This window comes from Oncorhynchus kisutch, linkage group LG7 (genome assembly GCF_002021735.2).
Source record: "Oncorhynchus kisutch isolate 150728-3 linkage group LG7, Okis_V2, whole genome shotgun sequence".
NCBI lineage: Eukaryota > Metazoa > Chordata > Actinopteri > Salmoniformes > Salmonidae > Oncorhynchus > Oncorhynchus kisutch.
This window is the reverse complement of record NC_034180.2, coordinates 41,096,087-41,117,881: the sequence shown is the minus strand read 5'-3', so window position 1 is coordinate 41,117,881 and position 21,795 is coordinate 41,096,087. Positions and strand designations below refer to the sequence as shown.

Below are 21,795 nucleotides of genomic sequence, written 5' to 3'. Positions count from 1 at the left end.
GCCCCTCCCCTCAGAACAATTAACCCTAATTAATTAATCAATTAACAATACAAACCTACATTTTCCATGAACTAAACATACTAAAGGATATACATTGCAACACGGTTTTAAACAATATCACAACATAACATTTACAACATTACATCACTACTGACAATATCTTTCAATATGCCCATATGCATTAATGAGCCATTTGGGACAGGCACTATAAAGCCAACCCAATTCCCTTAGCTCGGGTCCTTTTCCAGCATACCCAGAAGCTACAGAGATGGAGAGAGAGGAACAGAACAAACAAACAATGCGCTCATCCACAACATTGATAAGTATGAAATGCATGCACCAAGACAGAAGTTAAATTGTGTGTCGACCCACATTGTTAACTTATGGTATAATGGCGCAGGGAGGAGTGATGAATATGTGTGTGCGTTAAAGAACCAAATGCTGCCCGCGGCCAGTGACGGACTTCTACGTCACATTACCTTCCTCCTCTCCTGAAGCGACCATGTTCGGGAGCCTTGATAGGTAGTCCGCAGTAACGTTCTCTTTTCCTGCCTTGTGACGGACACAGAACCTGAAGGGCTGGAGCTCCAGATACCACCTGGTCACACGAGAATTCCGGTCCTTCATGGTCTGGATCCAGGTCAGTGCTCTGTGGTCCGTGTGCAGGTCAAATTCCCTCCCAAGAAGGTAGTAACGGAGGCTATCTAGGGCCCACTTTATAGCCAGGCACTCCTTTTCGATTGTAGAATACCTGGTTTCCCTGGGCAACAGCTTCCGACTCAGGTACAGCACAGGAAGCTCTTCTCCTGGCTCCCCTTGGGCCAGTACAGCTCCAATTCCTACAGCCGAAGCGTCCACCTGCACGAGAAATCTCTTCTTAAAATCAGGGGTCTGGAGAACAGGGAATGAGAACAGTCGTTTTTTTAGTGTCATGAAGGCTTCCTCACACTCCTCAGTCCACTTCACAGGGTTGCTGGCCCCCTTCGAAGTGAGGTTGGTCAGAGGGACAGCGATGGTCGAAAACTGTGGAATGAATCTCCGGTACCACCCTGCCAGACCTAGGAAGGACTTCACCTGTGTCTTGGTTCTGGGTTGAGGGCTATTCCTGATGGACTCCACTTTCTCCACCTGAGGCCGAACTTCACCCTTACCCAGCTGGTAACCCAGGTACTTTGTCTCCTGTTTCGCCCACTCACACTTCAGGAGGTTAAGCGTGAGGCCTGCTTCATGGATCTTCCCCAGGACGCTGCTAAGATGCTGTATGTGCTCCTCCCAGGAGTGGCTGTAGATCACCACGTCGTCCAAGTAAGCAGCACAGTAATCGTCACAGTCCTGGAGGACCTTGTCCATCAGCCTCTGGAAAGTCGCAGGGGCCCCATGAAGGCCAAACGGCATGACCTTGAACTGGAACAGGCCCATTGGCGTCCGGAATGCAGTGTAGGCCTTGGATTGTTCATCCAGGGGCACCTGCCAGTACCCTTTGCAGAGATCCAATGTGGTGATGTAATGAGCTCTACCTATTCTCTCCAGTAAGTCGTCAATGCGGGGCATGGGATAAGCATCAAACTGGGAGATGGCATTCACCTTACGGAAGTCCATGCAGACGCGCAAAGAGCCATCCTTCTTTGGGACAATGACAATAGGGCTGCTCCATTCACTTGAAGATGGCTCGACAACATCCATCTCTATCATGGTGTGGACCTCTTCCTTGAGGGCTACCACCAGCCTCTCAGGCACACGGTAAGGATGCTGGCGGACAGGGTTCTGGCCAGGTTTCAAACGAATGACGTGTTCCAGGACTTTGGTTCTTCCTGGTCTCTGACTGAAGAGGGCCGGATACTTGCCAAACAGCTGCTTCAGCTCATCTTGCTTGTCTTCTTCCAGGTGAGCCAGTATGACTTCTGCTCGTTCTTTCCATGCCTCTGTGACCCCATCCGACTCATCCTCTTCTACTCTGCGGACCAGAAAGGACTTTCCTTTGGAGAGTTCCTCTTTCTCCTCCCAGGCCTTGAGAAGGTTCACATGGTAGGTTTGCTTCTTCTTACCCTTGTCCGGGTGCAGCACCTCGTAGGTCACCGGGCCCATCTTCCTCCCGATTAGGTACGGTCCTTGCCATTGCGCAAGGAGCTTGCTGGTAGACGAGGGAAGGAGGAGCAGGACTTTCTGTCCTGGCTCAAACTCTCTGTGGCGAGCGTGCTGGTCATAGCCTCTCTTCTGGGCCTTCTGGGCTTGCTGAAGGTTTGCTCTAGCTTCCTCTCGGTACCGTTCCAACCTGTCTCGCATCTGGAGGACATACTGGACAATCCCCTGTCCTGAGGTAGCTACTGGGGAACCTTCCCAGCACTTCTTCAGCAGGTCCAGTGGTCCTTGCACTGGCCATCCATAGAGGAGTTCGAATGGCGAGAAACCTGTCGATGCCTGAGGCACCTCCCTGTAAGCAAAAAGCAGAAAGGGTAACCACTTATCCCAGTCTTTACCAGTGTCAGCCACAAACTTCCTCAGCATGTTCTTGAGCGTTTGATTGAATCTCTCTACGAGCCCATCCGTTTGGGGATGGTAGGGAGTAGTCCTCAAGCCTTTAATGCCCAGCTGTCGGTGGAGTTGAACCATCAGTCGCGAGGTGAAGTTTGTCCCTTGGTCCGTCAGGATTTCATCTGGGATTCCTACACGAGAGAAGAGCTGAACAAGAGCACTGATTATCTTTGGAGTGGTTATGGAACGGAGTGGGAAGGCTTCTGGGAACCGGGTGGCATAGTCACAGATCACCAATATATACTTGTAACCTGCACTACTCTTCTCCAAGGGTCCAACAATGTCCATTGCAATTCTCTTGAATGGGGTAGAGATAACTGGCAGTGAACATAGAGGAGCCCGTTCAGACCTACGGACAGCACTGGTTTTCTGGCACGTGGGGCATGATTTGCAGTATTTTTGTACATCAGTATACATGGAGGGCCAAAAGAAACGGGAGCCTAGCCTAAGATAGGTCTTATGTTGCCCTAGATGGCCTGCCCATGGAACTGTATGTGCAAGGTTGAGAACAAGTGGTCTACAGGTAGATGGCACCACCAACTTCCTGCTATCTGCCTCTGACCCAAGGTAGAGTATGTGGTTGTCTACTGTGTAAATCCCCCCACATGAAGATTGACTGTCCCCAGCTAAGGCCTTGTCAAACAAACATTTCAAGGTTGCGTCAGAATTCTGCAGTGTAGCAAAATTTTGTGGAACATCCCATTGCACCTCTAACCCAGACACATCAGCAACAGGTACAGGGGTTCCCACATACTTCTCAAGACGCCGCTGGCGGCGTGACTTTCTGGGCCCTTTGGTTCCCCCCTCGCACAGACTATCACACAAGTCAGGCAGAGGTTGTAAACCAGCTTTGGCCTGGGCACGAGTGACAACTGAACATGCCATCTGAACATCAGACTGGCAAACTGACTGCTCATATAGCTGACCCCCCACACTTCCCAACAGATCAGAGAGTACAGGCACATCCCTCCCCAAAATCATCTCAAAAGGTAGCTTCTCCATTACCCCAACTTTGAGGAGGTATTTCTGACCCTGAATCTCAACTGTGAGCTCAGCTGTGGGCTGCTGTGACTGGTCACCATGGACACATTGGATCAGTGTCTGATGACCATAATCAATGTCATTAACAGGTACATTACCTTTTCTGATCAATGACAGGGAACTGCCGGTGTCAATCATTGCAGTAAGACTTTTACCATTCACTTTTACAGGTACCAAGCATGACCCTTCCCGAGTCTGTCTATTCTGAACACCATTCCCCTCTCTGGGTACATAACAGTAACCTGAGAGCTTGGATTTACGTAGCGGACACATTGAAGCTTTGTGCCCCTGCTGCCGGCAGTAAAAACAGGTCAGACCCCTCCCATCAGAGCGAACTGCATGATCCCTTACCTCCCTCCCAGACACATAACCCCCAGAGTTACCTCCACCATCTCTGGCGTTTCTGATGTCCCTTGTGTCTCTGAGACTCCTTGGAGCGGGTGCTGCAGGTTGTGGTGGGCCCCCTTTACGTGCATTAAGATACTGCAGTGCAAGCTTGGCCGCCATAAGCCCGTCCTTGGGCTCGTGCTCTCGGACCCAGGTTCGAATGTCGTGTGGTAGAACTTGTAGAAGTTGCTCGAGGATGATGACCTCCCCGATTTCGTCCTGTGTCTTCTCCCCCGGTCGAACCCATCGTCGGTAGAGACCCTTGAGGCGGTGGTACGTCTCTGTCGGCGACTCACCCGATGGCGTTGATGCAGCTCTGAAGCGTTGACGGTAGGTTTCCGGTGAGATGTCAAACTTCACCAGCAGCGCTTCCTTCAAGCCCTTGTAGACATTGGCCAGCCCCTCATCCATTGCTGTGTAAGCCTCTAAGGCCTTGCCCGTGAGCAATGGGACAAGCCTGCAGGCCCACTCTACCTCAGGCCACTGCCACGTCTTAGCCATGCGCTCAAACCTCAGCAGGTAGTTTTCAATGTCCTCCCCCTGCTGGTATGAGGGCATCTTTGGCTCCTTCCTCAGGAATGCTGGAAGATGGACGTTAACAGTGCTGGACTGGTCTCCTGGTGCTGGCCTCATTACTGCTTGGGGTGCCTGCTGTGGAGTTGAAGTCCCTGCTGCATCGAGCCTTTGTCGTCCTGGTGTTGGAAGACCCAATCTTGGGCTCTCACTGACGAGTTCCGCCTGGTGGGGAGCTGTGAGGATAGATTGGCGTAGGCCACGTAACTCCTGCTTGAGGTCTTCGTCCCTCCTCTCAAGGCAGGTGAAAAGTTGCTGAAAAAGGGTTACCATGGTTGGGTGTGGTTCTGGTCCCCCAACTGCTCCTTCAGTCAGCAGCTCACCCAGTTCTGGTTGTCTTTGGCCCCGCGGTCGGGCTCCTAGTTTCTCATACTTGACCTCTTCTTCACCAGACGATTCCATGGTATTCCACCCCGGTTCAACTTCAGGTACCTTTTCTGACAGTTGATGCTGTTGCTGAGAACGCAATCCTGTACGCATTCCTTTACCTCTCTTGTTGGAATTCACTGATTTGCGGTACGCCATCCCACCACTGCCACCATATGTCACGTAGAGTAGGCCAGATGGCTAAACTGGATATCCTAACCTCTATAAAAATAAAAAGATGGCGGAACCGCAAAAGTTCTTCTGTGCAAAGGTGTTTATTTACAAGTGATTCCGGAACAGAAAACAACAGTACTGCCATCAACGTCTACCTTATGGGACAGCTTAACAACAATGCTGCCCCATCCACAGCTCAATCCAAAAAATCCCCCTTAGAGACTGGAGAGAGGCTCCTTTTGTAGGGCTAGCCCCTCCCCTCAGAACAATTAACCCTAATTAATTAATCAATTAACAATACAAACCTACATTTTCCATGAACTAAACATACTAAAGGATATACATTGCAACACGGTTTTAAACAATATCACAACATAACATTTACAACATTACATCACTACTGACAATATCTTTCAATATGCCCATATGCATTAATGAGCCATTTGGGACAGGCACTATAAAGCCAACCCAATTCCCTTAGCTCGGGTCCTTTTCCAGCATACCCAGAAGCTACAGAGATGGAGAGAGAGGAACAGAACAAACAAACAATGCGCTCATCCACAACATTGATAAGTATGAAATGCATGCACCAAGACAGAAGTTAAATTGTGTGTCGACCCACATTGTTAACTTATGGTATAATGGCGCAGGGAGGAGTGATGAATATGTGTGTGCGTTAAAGAACCAAATGCTGCCCGCGGCCAGTGACGGACTTCTACGTCACAGTCAGGATGCCCTCCACTATGATGTCTGCTCAGTGTATCAGGATGCCCTCCACTATGATGTCTGCTCAGTGTGTCAGGATGCCCTCCACTGTGATGTCTGCTCTGTGTGTCAGGATGCCCTCCACTATGATGTTTGCTCAGTGTATCAGGATGCCCTCCACTATGATGTCTGCTCAGTGTGTCAGGATGCCCTCCACTGTGATGTCTGCTCTGTGTGTCAGGATGCCCTCCACTATGATGTCTGCTCTGTGTGTCAGGATGCCCTCCACTATGATGTCTGCTCAGTGTATCAGGATGCCCTCCACTGTGATGTCTGCTCAGTGTATCAGGATGCCCTCCACTATGATGTCTGCTCAGTGTGTCAGGATGCCCTCCACTATGATGTCTGCTCAGTGTGTCAGGATGCCCTCCACTATGATGTCTGCTCTGTGTGTCAGGACTATGATGTCTGCTCTGTGTCAGGATGCCTTCCACTATGATGTCTGCTCTGTGTCAGGATGCCCTCCACTATGATGTCTGCTCAGTGTATCAGGATGCCCTCCACTATGATGTCTGCTCAGTGTGTCAGGATGCCCTCCACTATGATGTCTGCTCTGTGTGTCAGGATGCCCTCCACTATGATGTCTGCTCTGTGTGTCAGGATGCCCTCCACTATGATGTCTGCTCTGTGTGTCAGGGTCATGATAATAAAACCTTTCCTATCAGTCCAGCCATGTTATTCTCTCTCTCTCTCTCACGCTCACTCATTCTATCTGTCTTTGTCTCTGGTCTCACCTGTGTTTGTGTAATTGAATGATTCAATATTTGACTGCTGTGTGACAGATGAGGCAGGCATGATCAAACACACAACACACCGCCAGGCTCAATCTGATCATCTCTCACACTTTTATTTATTCATTTATTTTTATTCAAGCTTCATTAATCAATGTTAGTCTTAGTGAGATTGCATGTGGTTCAGTTTAAAGACACTAACAGGAAACGTATAGTGAGACCTTGCATCATTCTTAGTTTCTTTATGGAGCTGGAGATCAGTCTGAGTTGAGTTAAAATGTAGTTTCATTATGGAGCTAGAGATCAGTCTGAGTTTAGTTCAAATTCTGTTTCATTATGGAGCTAGAGATCAGTCTGAGTTTAGTTAAAATTCTGTTCCATTATGGAGCTAGAGATCAGTCTGAGTTTAGTTAAAATGCTGTTCCATTATGGAGCTAGAGATCAGTCTGAGCTCTGAGTTCAGTTAAATTTAGTTTCTTTGTGGAGCTGGAGATCAGTCTGAGTTGAGTTAAATTTAGTTGAATTGAAATGACATTTACTGTCACGTTGCTCTCCAATGTATTAGTTATTTTGCCCTGTCTGAGAGCTCTTATCTGGAGTTGACATTGACTAGATGATGAGGAGAACTGTATAGACAGGCAAATACAACTGAAGGCGAAGTGGCTATGTGTTCAGTGCCTACTGTATGGGAGAATACACACATCTCACAATAATGCCACAGCGAAAGATCAGTCAAGGGTTTATGTTTGCAAGAACAGTTGTGCATTTGACATATTTTTCCTCCTCCTATCCTCTCCTCCCCCCCTCTTATCCTCTTCCCCCCCTCATATCCTCTCCTCCCCCCCTCCTATCCTCTCCTCCCCCCCTCTTATCCTCTTCCCCATCCCTCATCCCTCTGTTTGTTGACCTCCAATCCTCTGGGAGAAGAGACATGTGTGACTAAATGTTTTTCTAACTCCTGATAACACACACACACTTTGTAATTCCAGATAACCTGCAAGGAGGCATTCCTGTCCCAACCCCTCTCCCCTTTTCTAAAATGTTCCCATTCCCCCTCTCTTCTCTTCCTTTTTCCCTCTCTCCCTTTCTTCTCTTGATTTAGCCGTGCACCGTTTGTGTAAAGTGGTCTGCTCGATGGTCATTGATTATTTATGACAATGTTGATTAGCTGTCACTTACCTCACCAGAGAAGGAAGTGTCTGTGATGACTGGGGTATTAACCTCTCCCCCCAGTCAGCCCCCTCGGGAACTCACACACATATACACTCACACATTTCACTTTATCGTTGGAAAAGTGCTGCTTTCTCCCTGAACTGTGCTACTATAAACTCTCTCTATAGTTACTGTCTCCCTCCCTCCCTCCCTCTCTCTCTCGCTCTCCCTCCTCTCTCTCTCTCGCTCTCTCTCTCGCTCTCCCTCCTCTCTCTCGCTCTCTCTCTCTCTCTCTCTCCCCCTCCTCTCTCTCTCTCGCTCTCTCGCTCTCCCTCCTCTCTCTCGCTCTCTCTCTCTCTCTCCCCCTCCTCTCTCTCTCTCTCTCTCTCTCCCTCCACTCTCTCTCTCTCCCTCCACTCTCTCTCTCTCTCTTCCCCTCTCTCTTGCTCTCCCTCCTCTCTCTCTCTCCCTCCTCTCTCTCTCTCTCTCTCTCTCTTGCTCTCCCTCCTCTCTCTCTCTCTCTCTCTTTCCCTCTCTCTCCCTCTCTCTCTTTCCCTCTCTCTCTCTCTCTCTTTCCCTCTCTCTCCCTTCTCCTCCTCTCTTTCTCTCTCTCTCTCTCTCTCTCTCTCTCTCCCTCCCTCCTCTCTGTGTGATATTATTGCAGTATCTATATGAAACATGTGACTGAGTGACAAATCAGTGGTTTTAATGTGTTTCAGTGTGCTGGTCTAACCCTCTACGTAACTGGTAATGGGCCTGTTTAAAGCTGCCTGGAACAATAGCTAATGTACAGTTATTAATGTGTGTGTGTGTGGACTTTATAGAGAATTAAAGGCTTTCAATGTTAAATGTATCCCACTTACACAGCTTATGTGTGCCTGAACACCCTCGACCCTCCGCCTTTTAAAGGCTAATATGTCTTCTGATGTCATGAATGTGTGTGAGGCTTTGGAGGCCTTCTCTAAGTGCATCACATTATTACAGGCACGCACAGTCATATGCAGGAAATTAGGATAGTCTTTATGGTGTGGATATAAGGGGGCAGCTGGTGAATAGTCCTCTCAGGGGTACGCATTTAACTAGACGTGTACAGCAGCGTGTTCCAGTTCCCGCCAATATCCAGCAACTTCGCACAGCCATTGAAGAGGAGTGAGACAACATTCCACAGGCCACAATCAACCTGCTGATCAAGATGTGTCACGCTGCATGAGGCAAATAGTGGTCACACCAGATACTGACTGGTTTTCTGATCCACGCACCTTCTTATTTTTGTGACCAACAGATGCATATCTGTATTCCCAGTCATGTGAAATCCATAGATTAGGGCCTCATTTCCTCATATGAACTGTAACTCAGTAAAACCTTTCAAATTGTGGCATGTTGCGTTTATATTCTTATTCGGTGTATATACACTGTGTACAAAACATTAAGAACACCTGCTCTTTCCATCACACTGACCAGGTGAAAGCCATGATCCCCTATTGATGTCACTTGTTATATCCACTTCAATCTGTGTAGATGAAGAAGAGGAGACTGGTTCAAGAATGATTTTTAAGCCTTAAGACAATTGAGACATGGATTGTGTATACAGTGGGGAGAACAAGTATTTCATACACTGCCGATTTTGCAGGTTTTCCTACGTACAAAGCATGTAGAGGTCTGTAATTTTTATCATAGGTACACTTCAACTGTGAGACGGAATCTAAAACAAAAATCCAGAAAATCACATTGTATGATTTGTAAGTAATTCATTTGCATTTTATTGCATGACATAAGTATTTGATCACCTACCAACCAGTAAGAATTCCGGCTCTCACAGACCTGTTAGTTTTTCTTTAAGAATCCCTCCTGTTCTCCACTCATTACCTGTATTAACTGCACCTGTTTGAACTCGTTACCTGTATAAAAGACACCTGTCCACACACTCAATCAAACAGACTCCAACATCTCCACAATGGCCAAGACCAGAGAGCTGTGTAAGGACATCAGGGATAAAATTGTAGACCTGCACAAGGCTGGGATGGGCCACAGGACAATAGGCAAGCAGCTTGGTGAGAAGGCAACAACTGTAGAAAATGGAAGAAGTTCAAGATGACGGTCAAACACCCTCGGTCTGGGGCTCCATGCAAGATCTCACCTCGTGGGGCATCAATGATCATGAGGAAGGTGAGGGATCAGCCCAGAACTACACGGAAGGACCTGGTCAATGACCTGAAGACAGCTGGGACCACAGTCTCAAAGAAAACCATTAGTAACACACTACGCCATCATGGATTAAAATCCTACAGCGCACGCAAGGTCCCCCTGCTCAAGCCAGCGCATGTCCAGGCCCATCTGAAGTTTGCCAATGACCATCTGGATGATCCAGAGGAGGAACGGGAGAAGATCATGTGTTCTGATGAGACAAAAATAGAGCTTTTTGGTCTAAACTCCACTCGCCGTGTTTGGAGGAAGAAGAAGGATGAGTACAACCCCAAGAACACCATCCCAACCGTGAAGCATGGAGGTGGAAACATCATTCTTTGGGGATGCTTTTCTGCAAAGGGTGCAGGACGACTGCACCGTATTGAGGGGAGGATGGATGGGGCCATGTATCGCGAGATCTAGGCCAACAACCTCCTTCCCTCAGTAAGAGCATTGAAGATGGGTCGTGGCTGGGTCTTCCAGCATGGCAACTAAGGAGTGGCACCGTAAGAAGCATCTCAAGGTCCTGGAGTGGCCTAGCCAGTCTCCAGACCTTTTTTTAAAAAATTTTTTTTACCTTTATTTAACTAGGCAAGTCCGTTAAGAACAAATTCTTATTTTCAATGACGGCCTAGGAACAGTGGGTTAACTGCCTGTTCAGGGGCAGAACAACAGATTTGTACCTTGTCAGCTCGGGGGTTTGAACTTGCAACCTTCCGGTTACTAGTCCAACGCTCTAAACCTGAACCCAATAGAAAATCTTTGGACGGAGCTGAAAGTCCGTATTGCCCAGTGACAGCCCCGAAACCTGAAGGATCTGGATACAGTCTGTATGGAGGAGGGGGCCAAAATCCCTGCTGCAGTGTGTGCAAACCTGGTTGTTAAGGTTTTCTTCCAGTGAAGGAGAGGCGGACCAAAATGCAGCGTGGTTATTTCGATACATGTTTAATAAAAGATAAACACGAACAAAACAATAAAAGTAACGTGAAAACCTAAACAACCTATTCTGGTGCAAACTAACACAGAGACAGGAACAATCACCCACGAAACACTCAAAGAATATGGCTGCCTAAATATGGTTCCCAATCAGAGACAACGATAACCACCTGCCTCTGATTGAGAACCACTCCAGGCAACTATAGACTTATCTAGACAACCCCACTAACCACAATCCCATTTACCTACAAAAACCCCAACACAAAACACACCACATAAATAACCCATGTCACACCCTGGCCTGACCAAAATAATAAAGAAAACACAAAATACTAAGACCAGGGCGTGACAGTGATCAAGAACTACAGGAAACGTATGATCTCTGTAATTGCAAACAAAGGTTTCTGTACCAAATATTAAGTTACTTGTGTCATGCAATAAAATGCAAATTAATTACTCTAAAATCATACAATGTGATTTTCTGGATTTTTGTTTTAGATTCCGTCTCTCACAGTTGAACTGTACCTATGATAAAAAATTACAGACCTCTACATGCTTGGTAAGTAGGAAAACCTGCAAATTGGCAGTGTATCAAATACTTGTTCTCCCCACTGTATGTGCCATTCATAGGGGTAAAATGGCAAGACAAAAGATTTTAGTGCCTTTGAACAGGGTATTATAGTAGGTGCCAAGCATTGAAGTCAACATAGGCCAGCATCCCTGTGGAACGCTTTCCACTCTTTGTAGAGTCCATGCCCCAATGAATTGAGGCTGTTCTGAGGGCAAAATGGTAGGTGTCCTTAATGTTTTGTTCACTCAGTTTACAGTATATAATATATATATAAAAAAAGTGTTGGACCGCTTCTCTGTGGATATGTCTGTATGTGTGTCTCTGTGTGTGTCTCTGTGTTTTCCCATCGTGTAACACTACAGACTCTCTCCCTTCCTCCCCCTCAGGTATGTGTATGTGTTTGAGGCCAGTACCGGGGGCGGTAGTGGTTTGAGTAGCAGGTACGTCGTCCAGACACCAGTCTCCTCCCCTCTGGGAGTCCCGCCCCCTCATAACGTCACCGTGTTTGGCCCCCCGCTCTCTCTTCGTCTCCTGGACACCCCCAGGTCAGTGACTACCCCCCTCTCTGTCTACCCGCTACTCCCCTTATCTGGTTGCCCAAATGTGTATGTGTTTCAGCCAGGTCACTGGCATGTTGGTTCATTGTCATGCCATATACGACTGGCATGACAGCAATATTCAGGAGTTGGCTGAAGTAGATTTTATCTGGACTGGAGTCAGGCTTCCCTCACCTATGATGTGGGAAAGACTTCCCTAATGCAGTGGTCCACCAATGGGTAGTGGCTCGGGTCCTGTAGGCTCTTATACGCTTTATGTAACATGGCTATGACAAAAGAAATGTGACCCAACCTCTCAATAAGGCTGTTTGTGACCTCGGTCTCATGTCCCTAATCCACTAGTCTCTGCCTCCGCACACACACACACAAACACACACGCACACACAGACACACAATTTGTTCATATTCCCATCAGAGGTACCTTTCCATAATTCACACCAACTATAGGCAGATAGGTCATTCAACATTCATGAGTTCCAGGATGCATTGAGAATGGCCTGATTATCTTAACAAATGAAACATTTAAATTATTCACCTTTCCTCATAGCTTTCTCCCTCAGCAGATGTAGCCTTCTGCTGAGACACACACACACACCTTGCCCGTATTAGTGCTTTGATCTGTGCCAGGCTGCCTCAGAGGTTCAATGGGAGCTCTCCTTAAGTTCTATTATTTATAACTAATCAGCAGCGTTACACTTCCCCACTTTCAACTCCACACAGAGCCTGATCAGGGGTAATGGCAGCCACAGCAGCCAGGAGAGACCCTTCAGTAGCGATCTGTCACACACACACACACATTACCCCCCCTCCACACACACACACACATTACCCCCGCACATAATTACCCCTCCTCCACACACACACACACACACACACACATTACCCCCCCTCCACACACACACATTACCCCTGCACATAATTACCCCCCCTCCACATGCACACACACACACACACATTACCCCCCCTCCACACACACACACACACATTACCCCCCCCTCCACACACACACACACATTACCCCTGCACATAATTACCCCCCCTCCACATGCACACACACACACATTACCCCCGCACATAATTACCCCCCCTCCACATGCACACACACACACATTACCCCTGCACATAATTACCCCCCCCTCCACATGCACACACACACACACACACATTACCCCCCCTCCACACACACACACACATTACCCCCCCCTCCACACACACACACACATTACCCCTGCACATAATTACCCCCCCTCCACATGCACACACACACACATTACCCCCGCACATAATTACCCCTCCACACACACACCCATACACGCACATGCTTAAACGCACGCAAATAATCACACATGCATGTACAGACACACACACACACTCCAAACCCTGGGTCCAGCAGCCTAACCAAGCGTGAGAGATCAGACAATACTTCCCCTCTTTTAGAATCAACCTGTAATGACTCTAGAATAGCCTGCCTATGGATATGTCTGTGAGCTATTTCAGGCCCCTCTCATAGTAAACACACATAATGAGAAGATAATATTTATAGATGGATTACTTCAGGCAGACAATCATAGTCAAAGCCCGCATACACACACATCCAAACAGTCACAGATGCACACACAACCACACACGCATAAATAAACGTATTGAGGATCCTTATAAAGAATAGGTACACAGAGGGTGATAGGTGATGCATCCTGCCCTGACCTCCCATATCTCCTCCCACCTCTCTGCATACAGACAGTTATGTCTTGGTCCTGACTGTTCATTGTCTCTCTGTGCACATCAATACCAGTCTCTCTGTGATGCACTGTCCCCTTGACCATCTGAACATGTTCAGATCCTACTAAATTACCCACAATGCCGTAGTAAATCCAGCGCGTGGGAGCGTCCGTGGCCAAAGGCAGGATAAATCAGAGAGCATTGATCAATGGAACAGAACCAGCACACCCTGGTTTATTAGTCTCCCATCGCACAAACTGTGTTTTGCATGTAGGGCCTTTCTAATAGAGAACCACATCTCAATATTTATCTGTGAGTTACTTTGCTAGCTAGCCACATTGCATTCAAAACACAGGAGAGATGTCATGGGAATACAAAGTAAGAATGCTCTCTCTCGTTCTCTCTCACATTCTCTCCCTCTCTTGCTCTCATTCTCTCTCTCATCCTCTGTCACGTTCTCTTTCTCTCTCCCCCCTCGCTCTATCTCTCATTCTCTCTCACTCACTGTCTCTCTCTCGTTCTCTCACTCTCCCTCTCTCAGGTGTGTTCAACACCAGTCTTCCTCTATACTACAACATCCTGTTGAATCCAGGAAGTGCCAGGTCTGTGATGCGTACGGTGGGACGGGAACAGAACCTCAGTGTGTCTGGGTTAGACCCCTACACCCAGTACCACATCAGAGTCCAGGCCTGCCAAGCCGGTATGGACTGGGAATGACCAATGACAGACTACCTTGAGAGACAGTGTTTAATACTTAATTATGCGTAGTTAACTCATCTTATCAAGTATTTAGAACACAAACTGGGTAATTCTGTCTTCTTTGTTCCCCCCCCCTCCCTCTCTCCATTTCTCTCCATGTCTCTCCATTTCTCTCCATGTCTCTCCATGTCTCTCCATGTCTCTCAATGTCGCTCCATTTCTCTCCATGTCTCTCCATGTCGCTCAATGTCGCTCCATTTCTCTCCATGTCTCTCCATGTCGCTCCATTTCTCTCCATGTCTCTCCATGTCTCTCCATGTCTCTCCCTGTCTCTCCATGTCTCTGCATGTCTCTCCATGTCTCTGCATGTCTCTCCACGTCTCTCCATGTCGCTCCATTTCTCTCCATGTCGCTCTGTCACTCCATGTCTCTCCATGTTGCTCCATGTCTCTCCATTTCTCTCCCTGTCGCTCCATGTCGCTCCATGTCTCTCCATGCCTCTCCATGTCTCTCCATGTCGCTCCATGTCATTCCATTTCTCTCTATGTCGCTCCATTTCTCTCCATGTCTCTCCATGTCTCTGCATGTCTTTCCATGTCGCTCCATTTCTCTGCATGTCTCTCCATGTTGCTCCATTTCTCTCCATGTCTCTCCATTTCTCTCCATGTCTCTCCATGTCTCTCCATGTCGCTCCATGTCTCTACATGTCGCTCCATGTCTCTCCATTTCTCTCCATGTCGCTCCATTTCTCTCCATGTCTCTCCATGTCTCTGCATGTCTTTCCATGTCGCTCCATTTCTCTCCATGTCTCTCCATGTCTCTGCATGTCTCTCCATGTCGCTCCATGTCTCTCCATTTCTCTCCATTTCTCTCCCTGTCTCTCCATGTCTCTGCATGTCTCTCCATGTCTCTCCATGTCTCTGCATGTCTCTCCTTGTCTCTCCTTGTCTCTCCATGTCGCTCCATGTCGCTCCATTTCTCTCCATGTCCCTCCATGTCACTCCATGTCTCTGCATGTCTCTGCATGTCTCTCCATGTCTCTCCATGTCTCTGCATGTCTTTCCATGTCGCTCCATTTCTCTCCATGTCTCTCCATGTCGCTCCATGTCTCTCCATGTCTCTCCATTTCTCTCCCTGTCTCTCCATGTCTCTGCATGTCTCTCCATGTCTCTCCATGTCTCTGCATGTCTCTCCTTGTCTCTCCATGTCTCTGCATGTCTCTCCATGTCTCTCCATGTCGCTCCATGTCGCTCCATTTCTCTCCATGTCCCTCCATGTCACTCATTGTCTCTGCATGTCTCTCCATTTCTCTCCATGTCTCTCCATGTCGCTCCATTTCTCTCCATGTCGCTCCATGTCTCTGCATGTCTCCCCATGTCTCTCCATGTCGCTCCATGTCTCTCCATGTCGCTCCATGTCGCTCCATGTCTCTCCATGTCTCTGCATGTCTCCCCATTTCTCTCCATGTCGCTCCATGTCTCTCCATGTCTCTCCATTTCTCTCCATGTCGCTCCATTTCTCTCCATGTCTCTCCATGTCTCTCTATGTCTCTGCATGTATCTCAATTTCTCTACATGTCTCTCCATTTCTCTCCATATCGCTCCATTTCTCTCCATTTCTCTCCATGTCGCTCCATGTCTCTCCATGTCACTCCATTTCTCTCCATGCCGCTCCATGTCTCTCCATGTCTCTCCATGTCTCTCACTGTCTCTCCATGTCTCTGCATGTCTTTCCATGTCGCTCCATTTCTCTCCATGTCTCTCCATTTCTCTGCATGTCTCTCCATGTTGCTCCATTTCTCTGCAAGTCTCTCCATTTCTCTCCATGTCTCTCCATTTCTCTCCATGTCGCTCAATTTCTCTCCATGTCGCTCCATGTCGCTCAATTTCTCTCCATGTCGCTCAATTTCTCTCCATGTTGCTCAATTTCTCTCCATGTCTCTGCATGTCTCCCCACGTCTCTCCATGTCGCTCCATTTCTCTCCATGTCGCTCCATTTCTCTCCATGTCTCTCCATGTCTCTGCATGTCTTTCCATGTCACTCCATGTCTCTCCATGTCTCTCCATGTCTCTGCATGTCTCTCCATGTCTCTGCATGTCTCTCCCACGTCTCTCCATGTCTCTGCATGTCTCCCCACGTCTCTCCATGTCGCTCCAATTCTCTCCATGTCGCTCCATTTCTCTCCATGTCTCTCCATGTCTCTGCATGTCTCTCCATGTCTCTGCATGTCTCTCCACGTCTCTCCATGTCTCTGCATGTCTCTCCATTTCTCTCCATGTCGCTCCATGTCGCTCCATTTCTCTCCATGTCGCTCCATTTCTCTCCATGTCTCTCCATGTCTCTGCATGTCTTTCCATGTCGCTCCATTTCTCTCCATGTCTCTCCATGTCTCTGCATGTCTTTCCATGTCGCTCCATTTCTCTCCATGTCTCCCCATTTCTCTCCCTGTCTCTCCATGTCTCTGCATGTCTCTCTATGTCTCTCCATGTCTCTGTATGTCTCTCCCTGTCTCTCCATGTCGCTGCATGTCTCTCCATGTCGCTCCATGTCGCTCCATGTCGCTCCATTTCTCTCCATGTCGCTCCATGTCACTCGATGTCTCTGCATGTCTCTCCATTTCTCTCCATGTCGCTCCATGTCTCTCCATTTCTCTCCATGTCGCTCCATGTCTCTCCATGTCTCTCCATTTCTCTGCATGTCTCCCCATTTCTCTCCATGTCTCTCCATGTCTCTCCATGTCGCTCCATGTCTCTCCATGTCTCTCCATGTCTCTCCATTTCTCTCCATGTCGCTCCATTTCTCTCCATTTCTCTCCATGTCTCTCCATGTCTCTCTATGTCTCTGCATGTATCTCCATTTTTCTCCATGTCTCTGCATGTCTCTCCATGTCTCTGCATGTCTCCCCATTTCTCTCCATGTCTCTCCATGTCGCTCCATGTCGCTCCATTTCTCTCCATTTCTCTCCATGTCTCTGCATGTCTCTCCATGTCTCTGCATGTCTCCCCATTTCTCTCCATGTCTCTCCATGTCGCTCCATGTCGCTCCATTTCTCTCCATTTCTCTCCATGTCGCTCCATGTCTCTCCATGTCGCTCCATGTCTCTCCATGTCTCTCCCTGTCCCTCCATGTCTCTGTATGTCTCTCCACGTCTCTCCACGTCTCTCCATGTCGCTCCATTTCTCTCCATGTCGCTCCATTTCTCTCCATGTCTCTCCATGTCTCTGCATGTCTCTGCATGTCTTTCCATGTCACTCCCATTTCTCTCCATGTCTCTCCATGTCTCTGCAAGTCTCTCCATGTCTCTGCATGTCTCTCCATGTCTCTCCATGTCGCTCCATGTCGCTCCATTTCTCTCCATGTCGCTCCATGTCTCTCCATGTCGCTCCATTTCTCTCCATGTCTCTCCATGTCTCTCCATGTCGCTCCATGTCTCTCCATGTCTCTCCATTTCTCTCCATGTCTCTCCATGTCTTTCCATGTCGCTCCATTTCTCTCCATGTCTCTCCATGTTGCTCCATTTCTCTCCATGTCTCTCCATGTCTCTCCTTTTCTCTCCATGTCTCTCCATGTCAGATGGGTGTGGGTTGGGTGAGGGGGTGTATGTGCGTACCTATGAGGCCCCTCCAGAGGATATGGACCCCCCCACAGTGACAGCAGCAGGAGCCACGGTCATCCAGGTCTGCTGGAACCCCCCCCACAAGCCCAATGGAGTCATCATCTCATACTTCATACACAGGTAATAACCATTCATACACAGATAATAACCATTCATACGCAGGTAATAACCATTTGTACAAAGGTAATAACCATTCATACAAAGGTAATAACTATTCATACACAGGCAATAACCATTCATTCACAGGCAATAACCAGTCGTACACAGTTATAACCATTCATGCAAAGGTAATAACATTCATACACAGGTAGTAACCATTCATACACAGGTAGTAACCATTCATACACAGGTAGTAACCATTCATACACAGGCAATAACCATTCATACACAGGCAGTAACCATTCATACACAGATAGTAACCATTCATACACATGTAGTAACCATTCATACACAGGTAGTAACCATTCATACACAGGTAATAACCATTCATACACAGGCAATAACCATTCATACACAGGCAGTAACCATTCATACACAGGCAATAACCATTCATACACAGGCAGTAACCATTCATACACAGGTAGTAACCATTCATACACAGGTAGTAACCATTCATACACATGTAGTAACCATTCATACACAGGTAGTAACCATTCATACACAGGTAGTAACCATTCATACACAGGTAATAACCATTCATACACAGGCAATAACCATTCATACACAGGTGTGTGTTCTAAAACAAGGACATTTCTAATTGACCCCAATCTTTTAAACGGTAGTGTATGTGTATGTTTAGTCTGCATTTGTGTGTATCGACTACCCACTGTGCTAGTTTTTCATCTGCCTGGTGTGTGTGTTGTGTGCGTGCACCCATGTGTCTGCCTGTGTGTGTGCATGTGTGTGTGTGTTTGTCTGCGTGTGTTTGCCTGTGGTCAAGGTCAAGTGTGTGTTGTTGACCAGTGGTATCTGTATGCAGGGTCAGAGAGTATCTAAGCCTTGATAAGTCCTGTGGAAACATCATTAGCATATAGGCTGAGGGAAGAATCCTAACTTCACATCCACACAAGGAGTCAGACTTTGGTAAACCAAAATTGGAGTTACTCAAATTCAGTAGGAGAAGTTAATCCCAGAGGAAGGAGTACAGTTGAGCATTCAGATCATGCTTAGCATGACCAAACACACACTGTCTGACTCTCTCACTTAATACAGTATGTATAGGGGGGCTTGCTATAGACTTTGGGGACTTCAGTGCATCTGAGATTCTGAGATCCAGATGTTTCTAATGGAGACACACAGTTGGAGGATGGGGTAGAGGGGTGTTTTGAGCTATGTCATCAAGTCCAGCTGTAGTTTAGATGTACATTGTGAACCAAGACACACGCGCAATGTTGTTTTGGTGCAGTTGGAATGATTAGAGACTACCATCCTCTTGCCCCATTTCGCTTCTTCTCCTCCCCTCTCTCTCTTCTTTTCATTGCCATCTTTTAACCCTTCTCCTATTGCTCTCTATTTCTCTCTCAAGTTGTAACTACGGCTTAGAGATGAACCTCAGGGTTAGTTAGCGTAACTCACTTGCTCTTCCTGTTTCCTGCCAGGCGACCAATGGGGACGGAGGAGGAGCTGTTGGTGTTTATCTGGTCCAATGGGCCGCTAGATTTTATCGACGCCAGCGACGCCCTCCAGCCCTTCAGACAATACCAGTACAGTGTACATGCCCACAACTCCCGCGGCTCTGCTCGCAGCCAATGGGCTTCAGCTGTCACCATGGAGGCGGGTCCAGAGGACATTGCTCCTCCTATTGTCACACCGACGAGTGAGTGAGAGATGAAATAGAGGGAGGGACTTCCTATGTTATTCTCACTGTGTGTAATATCTGTTTGTGTGTTTGCAGGTGCATACTCAGTACAGTTGAACTGGACACAGCCTGGACAACCCAATGGAAGGATTTCACAGTATCGCCTGGTGTACAGAAAACAGCCCACAGACCCCACACTTAACACCTCTACTATTATTGCGTTGACAGTACCGGTAAGACAGGACACGAAATGCATGCGTGTCTGTATTATCATTGCGTGCATGTGTTGGTCACAGCCTGTGGTGCTGGTGCCATCTGTTTGCCAGTGAAGGGGCCTGCAGGCACACACACACAGCCAGGGGCTCCTGTCCTCCAGGGCCCTTCCCACATTCCTCCACCTCCACGCCAAGTCTGCTCCAACGCTCCCACATGGAGAATACCTCTAAATGTGCCTTTCATAAACACACACAAACACACACACACACAGATCCTCCCTTGCTGCCTGTCAGCCAGTCTAAATGTAACCTGGCAGCTCAGTAAACAGCCTGACATCAGTAGATCGCCATGCCAACGCCTCTCAGTGATATCATCCCCTCAGCACACCACGCCACCGCTCAAAGCTCTGTGTGTGTGTCAACCTACAGTATATACCATCACTTTCACCAAGATGCCATTGTCATGGATTGTCATTGATCACATGTTGCTTTACATGTTGTCACATGTTATTACATTAACTTCACATAAGATCACATGAAAACGTGTTTTTGGAACAATTCACATGTTCACATGTGGAATTCATGTGTTTTTTTCTTAATGGAAGAGAGAGAGGATGAGAAAGAGAGAGAGCGAGAACAATGGAAAAGGGTGGAGTATATAGATATCTAGCTGCTTTAAACATCCTGTTTTCTCGCCCTCTGACCTTTGTGTTGTCATTCATAATTAATACAGAATGTAAATACAGACCTTTCACCTCATTGATATGGAGGTGTGTGTGTGTGTGTGTGTGTGTGTGTGTGTGTGTGTGTGTGTGTGTGTGTGTGTGTGTGTGTGTGTGTGTGTGTGTGTGTGTTTCATTGATGTGGAGCGGCCAGAATGCCGCCACGGTCATTTATGACAATGGGTGTGTGAAGTCAGTCTCAGTCGCTCACTGAGAAAAAAAAGAAAGATCAAAAATATACACAAGACTGTGTTAATCCTCTGAGCTAAAGCCAAGGCATTACTGCCAGGAGCTAAGACAAGTCTTCAGGCAAGGTTACAAATCACACTAATGTTTTTGAATGTTCATGAAATCATCTCTGTTCCACTGGTGTGTGTGCTACAGACCCTGGTTCGATTCCAGGCTGTATCACAACCCACCGGATTGGGTCTTTTGGCTGGGGGCCGGGTTTGGGAGGTTGGGATCGTAGCTCTCTACCTCTGGCTTTATGCTATCACCACCTGTTTTCTCTGTGGACTCCACACTCTGGCTGTCGTATTGATTTACTGTAGACAAACTGTTCACTAATCACAAGTTGATTTCTCTACTCCGTTATTTGTTTTCTTTGTTCTACACTCTCTCTTCAACAATTTCTCTCTCCTCCTCTTCTCCTCCTCTCTCCCTTCCTCTCCTCCTCTCTTCTCCTCTCCTCCTTCCTCTCTCCATCCCCTCTCTCCTCCTCTCTCTCCCTCTCTTCCGGCCTCCTCCTCGTCTCCTCTCATCTTCCTCTCTCCCCTTCTCTCTCCTCTCTCGCTCGCCTCTTCTCTCCCTCTCTCCACTCATCTCCCCTCTCCTCCTCTCTCTCCTCTCGTCCCTCTCTCTCCTCCTCTCTCCTCCTCTCTCTCCCTCTTCTCCTCCTCTCCTCCTCTCTCTTCCTCGCTCCTGCTCTCTCCTCCTCTCTCCTCCTCTCTCTCTCCTCTCCTCCTCTCTCTCTCCTCTCCTCTCCTCCCTCTCTCTCCTCCTCTCTCCTCCTCTCTTCTCTCTCTCTCCTCTCTCTCCTCTCCTCCTCTCTCCTCTC

At 47.8% G+C, this 21,795-nt stretch overlaps 1 protein-coding gene across 1 annotated transcript in view; it reads left to right on the top strand.

Annotated features, from left to right (window-relative positions):
* The window catches only part of LOC109894627 (usherin-like), a 378,093-nt gene that overhangs the window by 325,345 nt on the left and 30,953 nt on the right, over nucleotides 1-21,795 (top strand). The window contains 6 exon segments of the mRNA XM_031828079.1: nucleotides 11,799-11,922; nucleotides 11,924-11,957; nucleotides 14,230-14,388; nucleotides 17,961-18,123; nucleotides 19,602-19,819; nucleotides 19,898-20,034. Of these exon segments, the coding sequence (XP_031683939.1) occupies nucleotides 11,799-11,922; nucleotides 11,924-11,957; nucleotides 14,230-14,388; nucleotides 17,961-18,123; nucleotides 19,602-19,819; nucleotides 19,898-20,034 (835 nt within the window).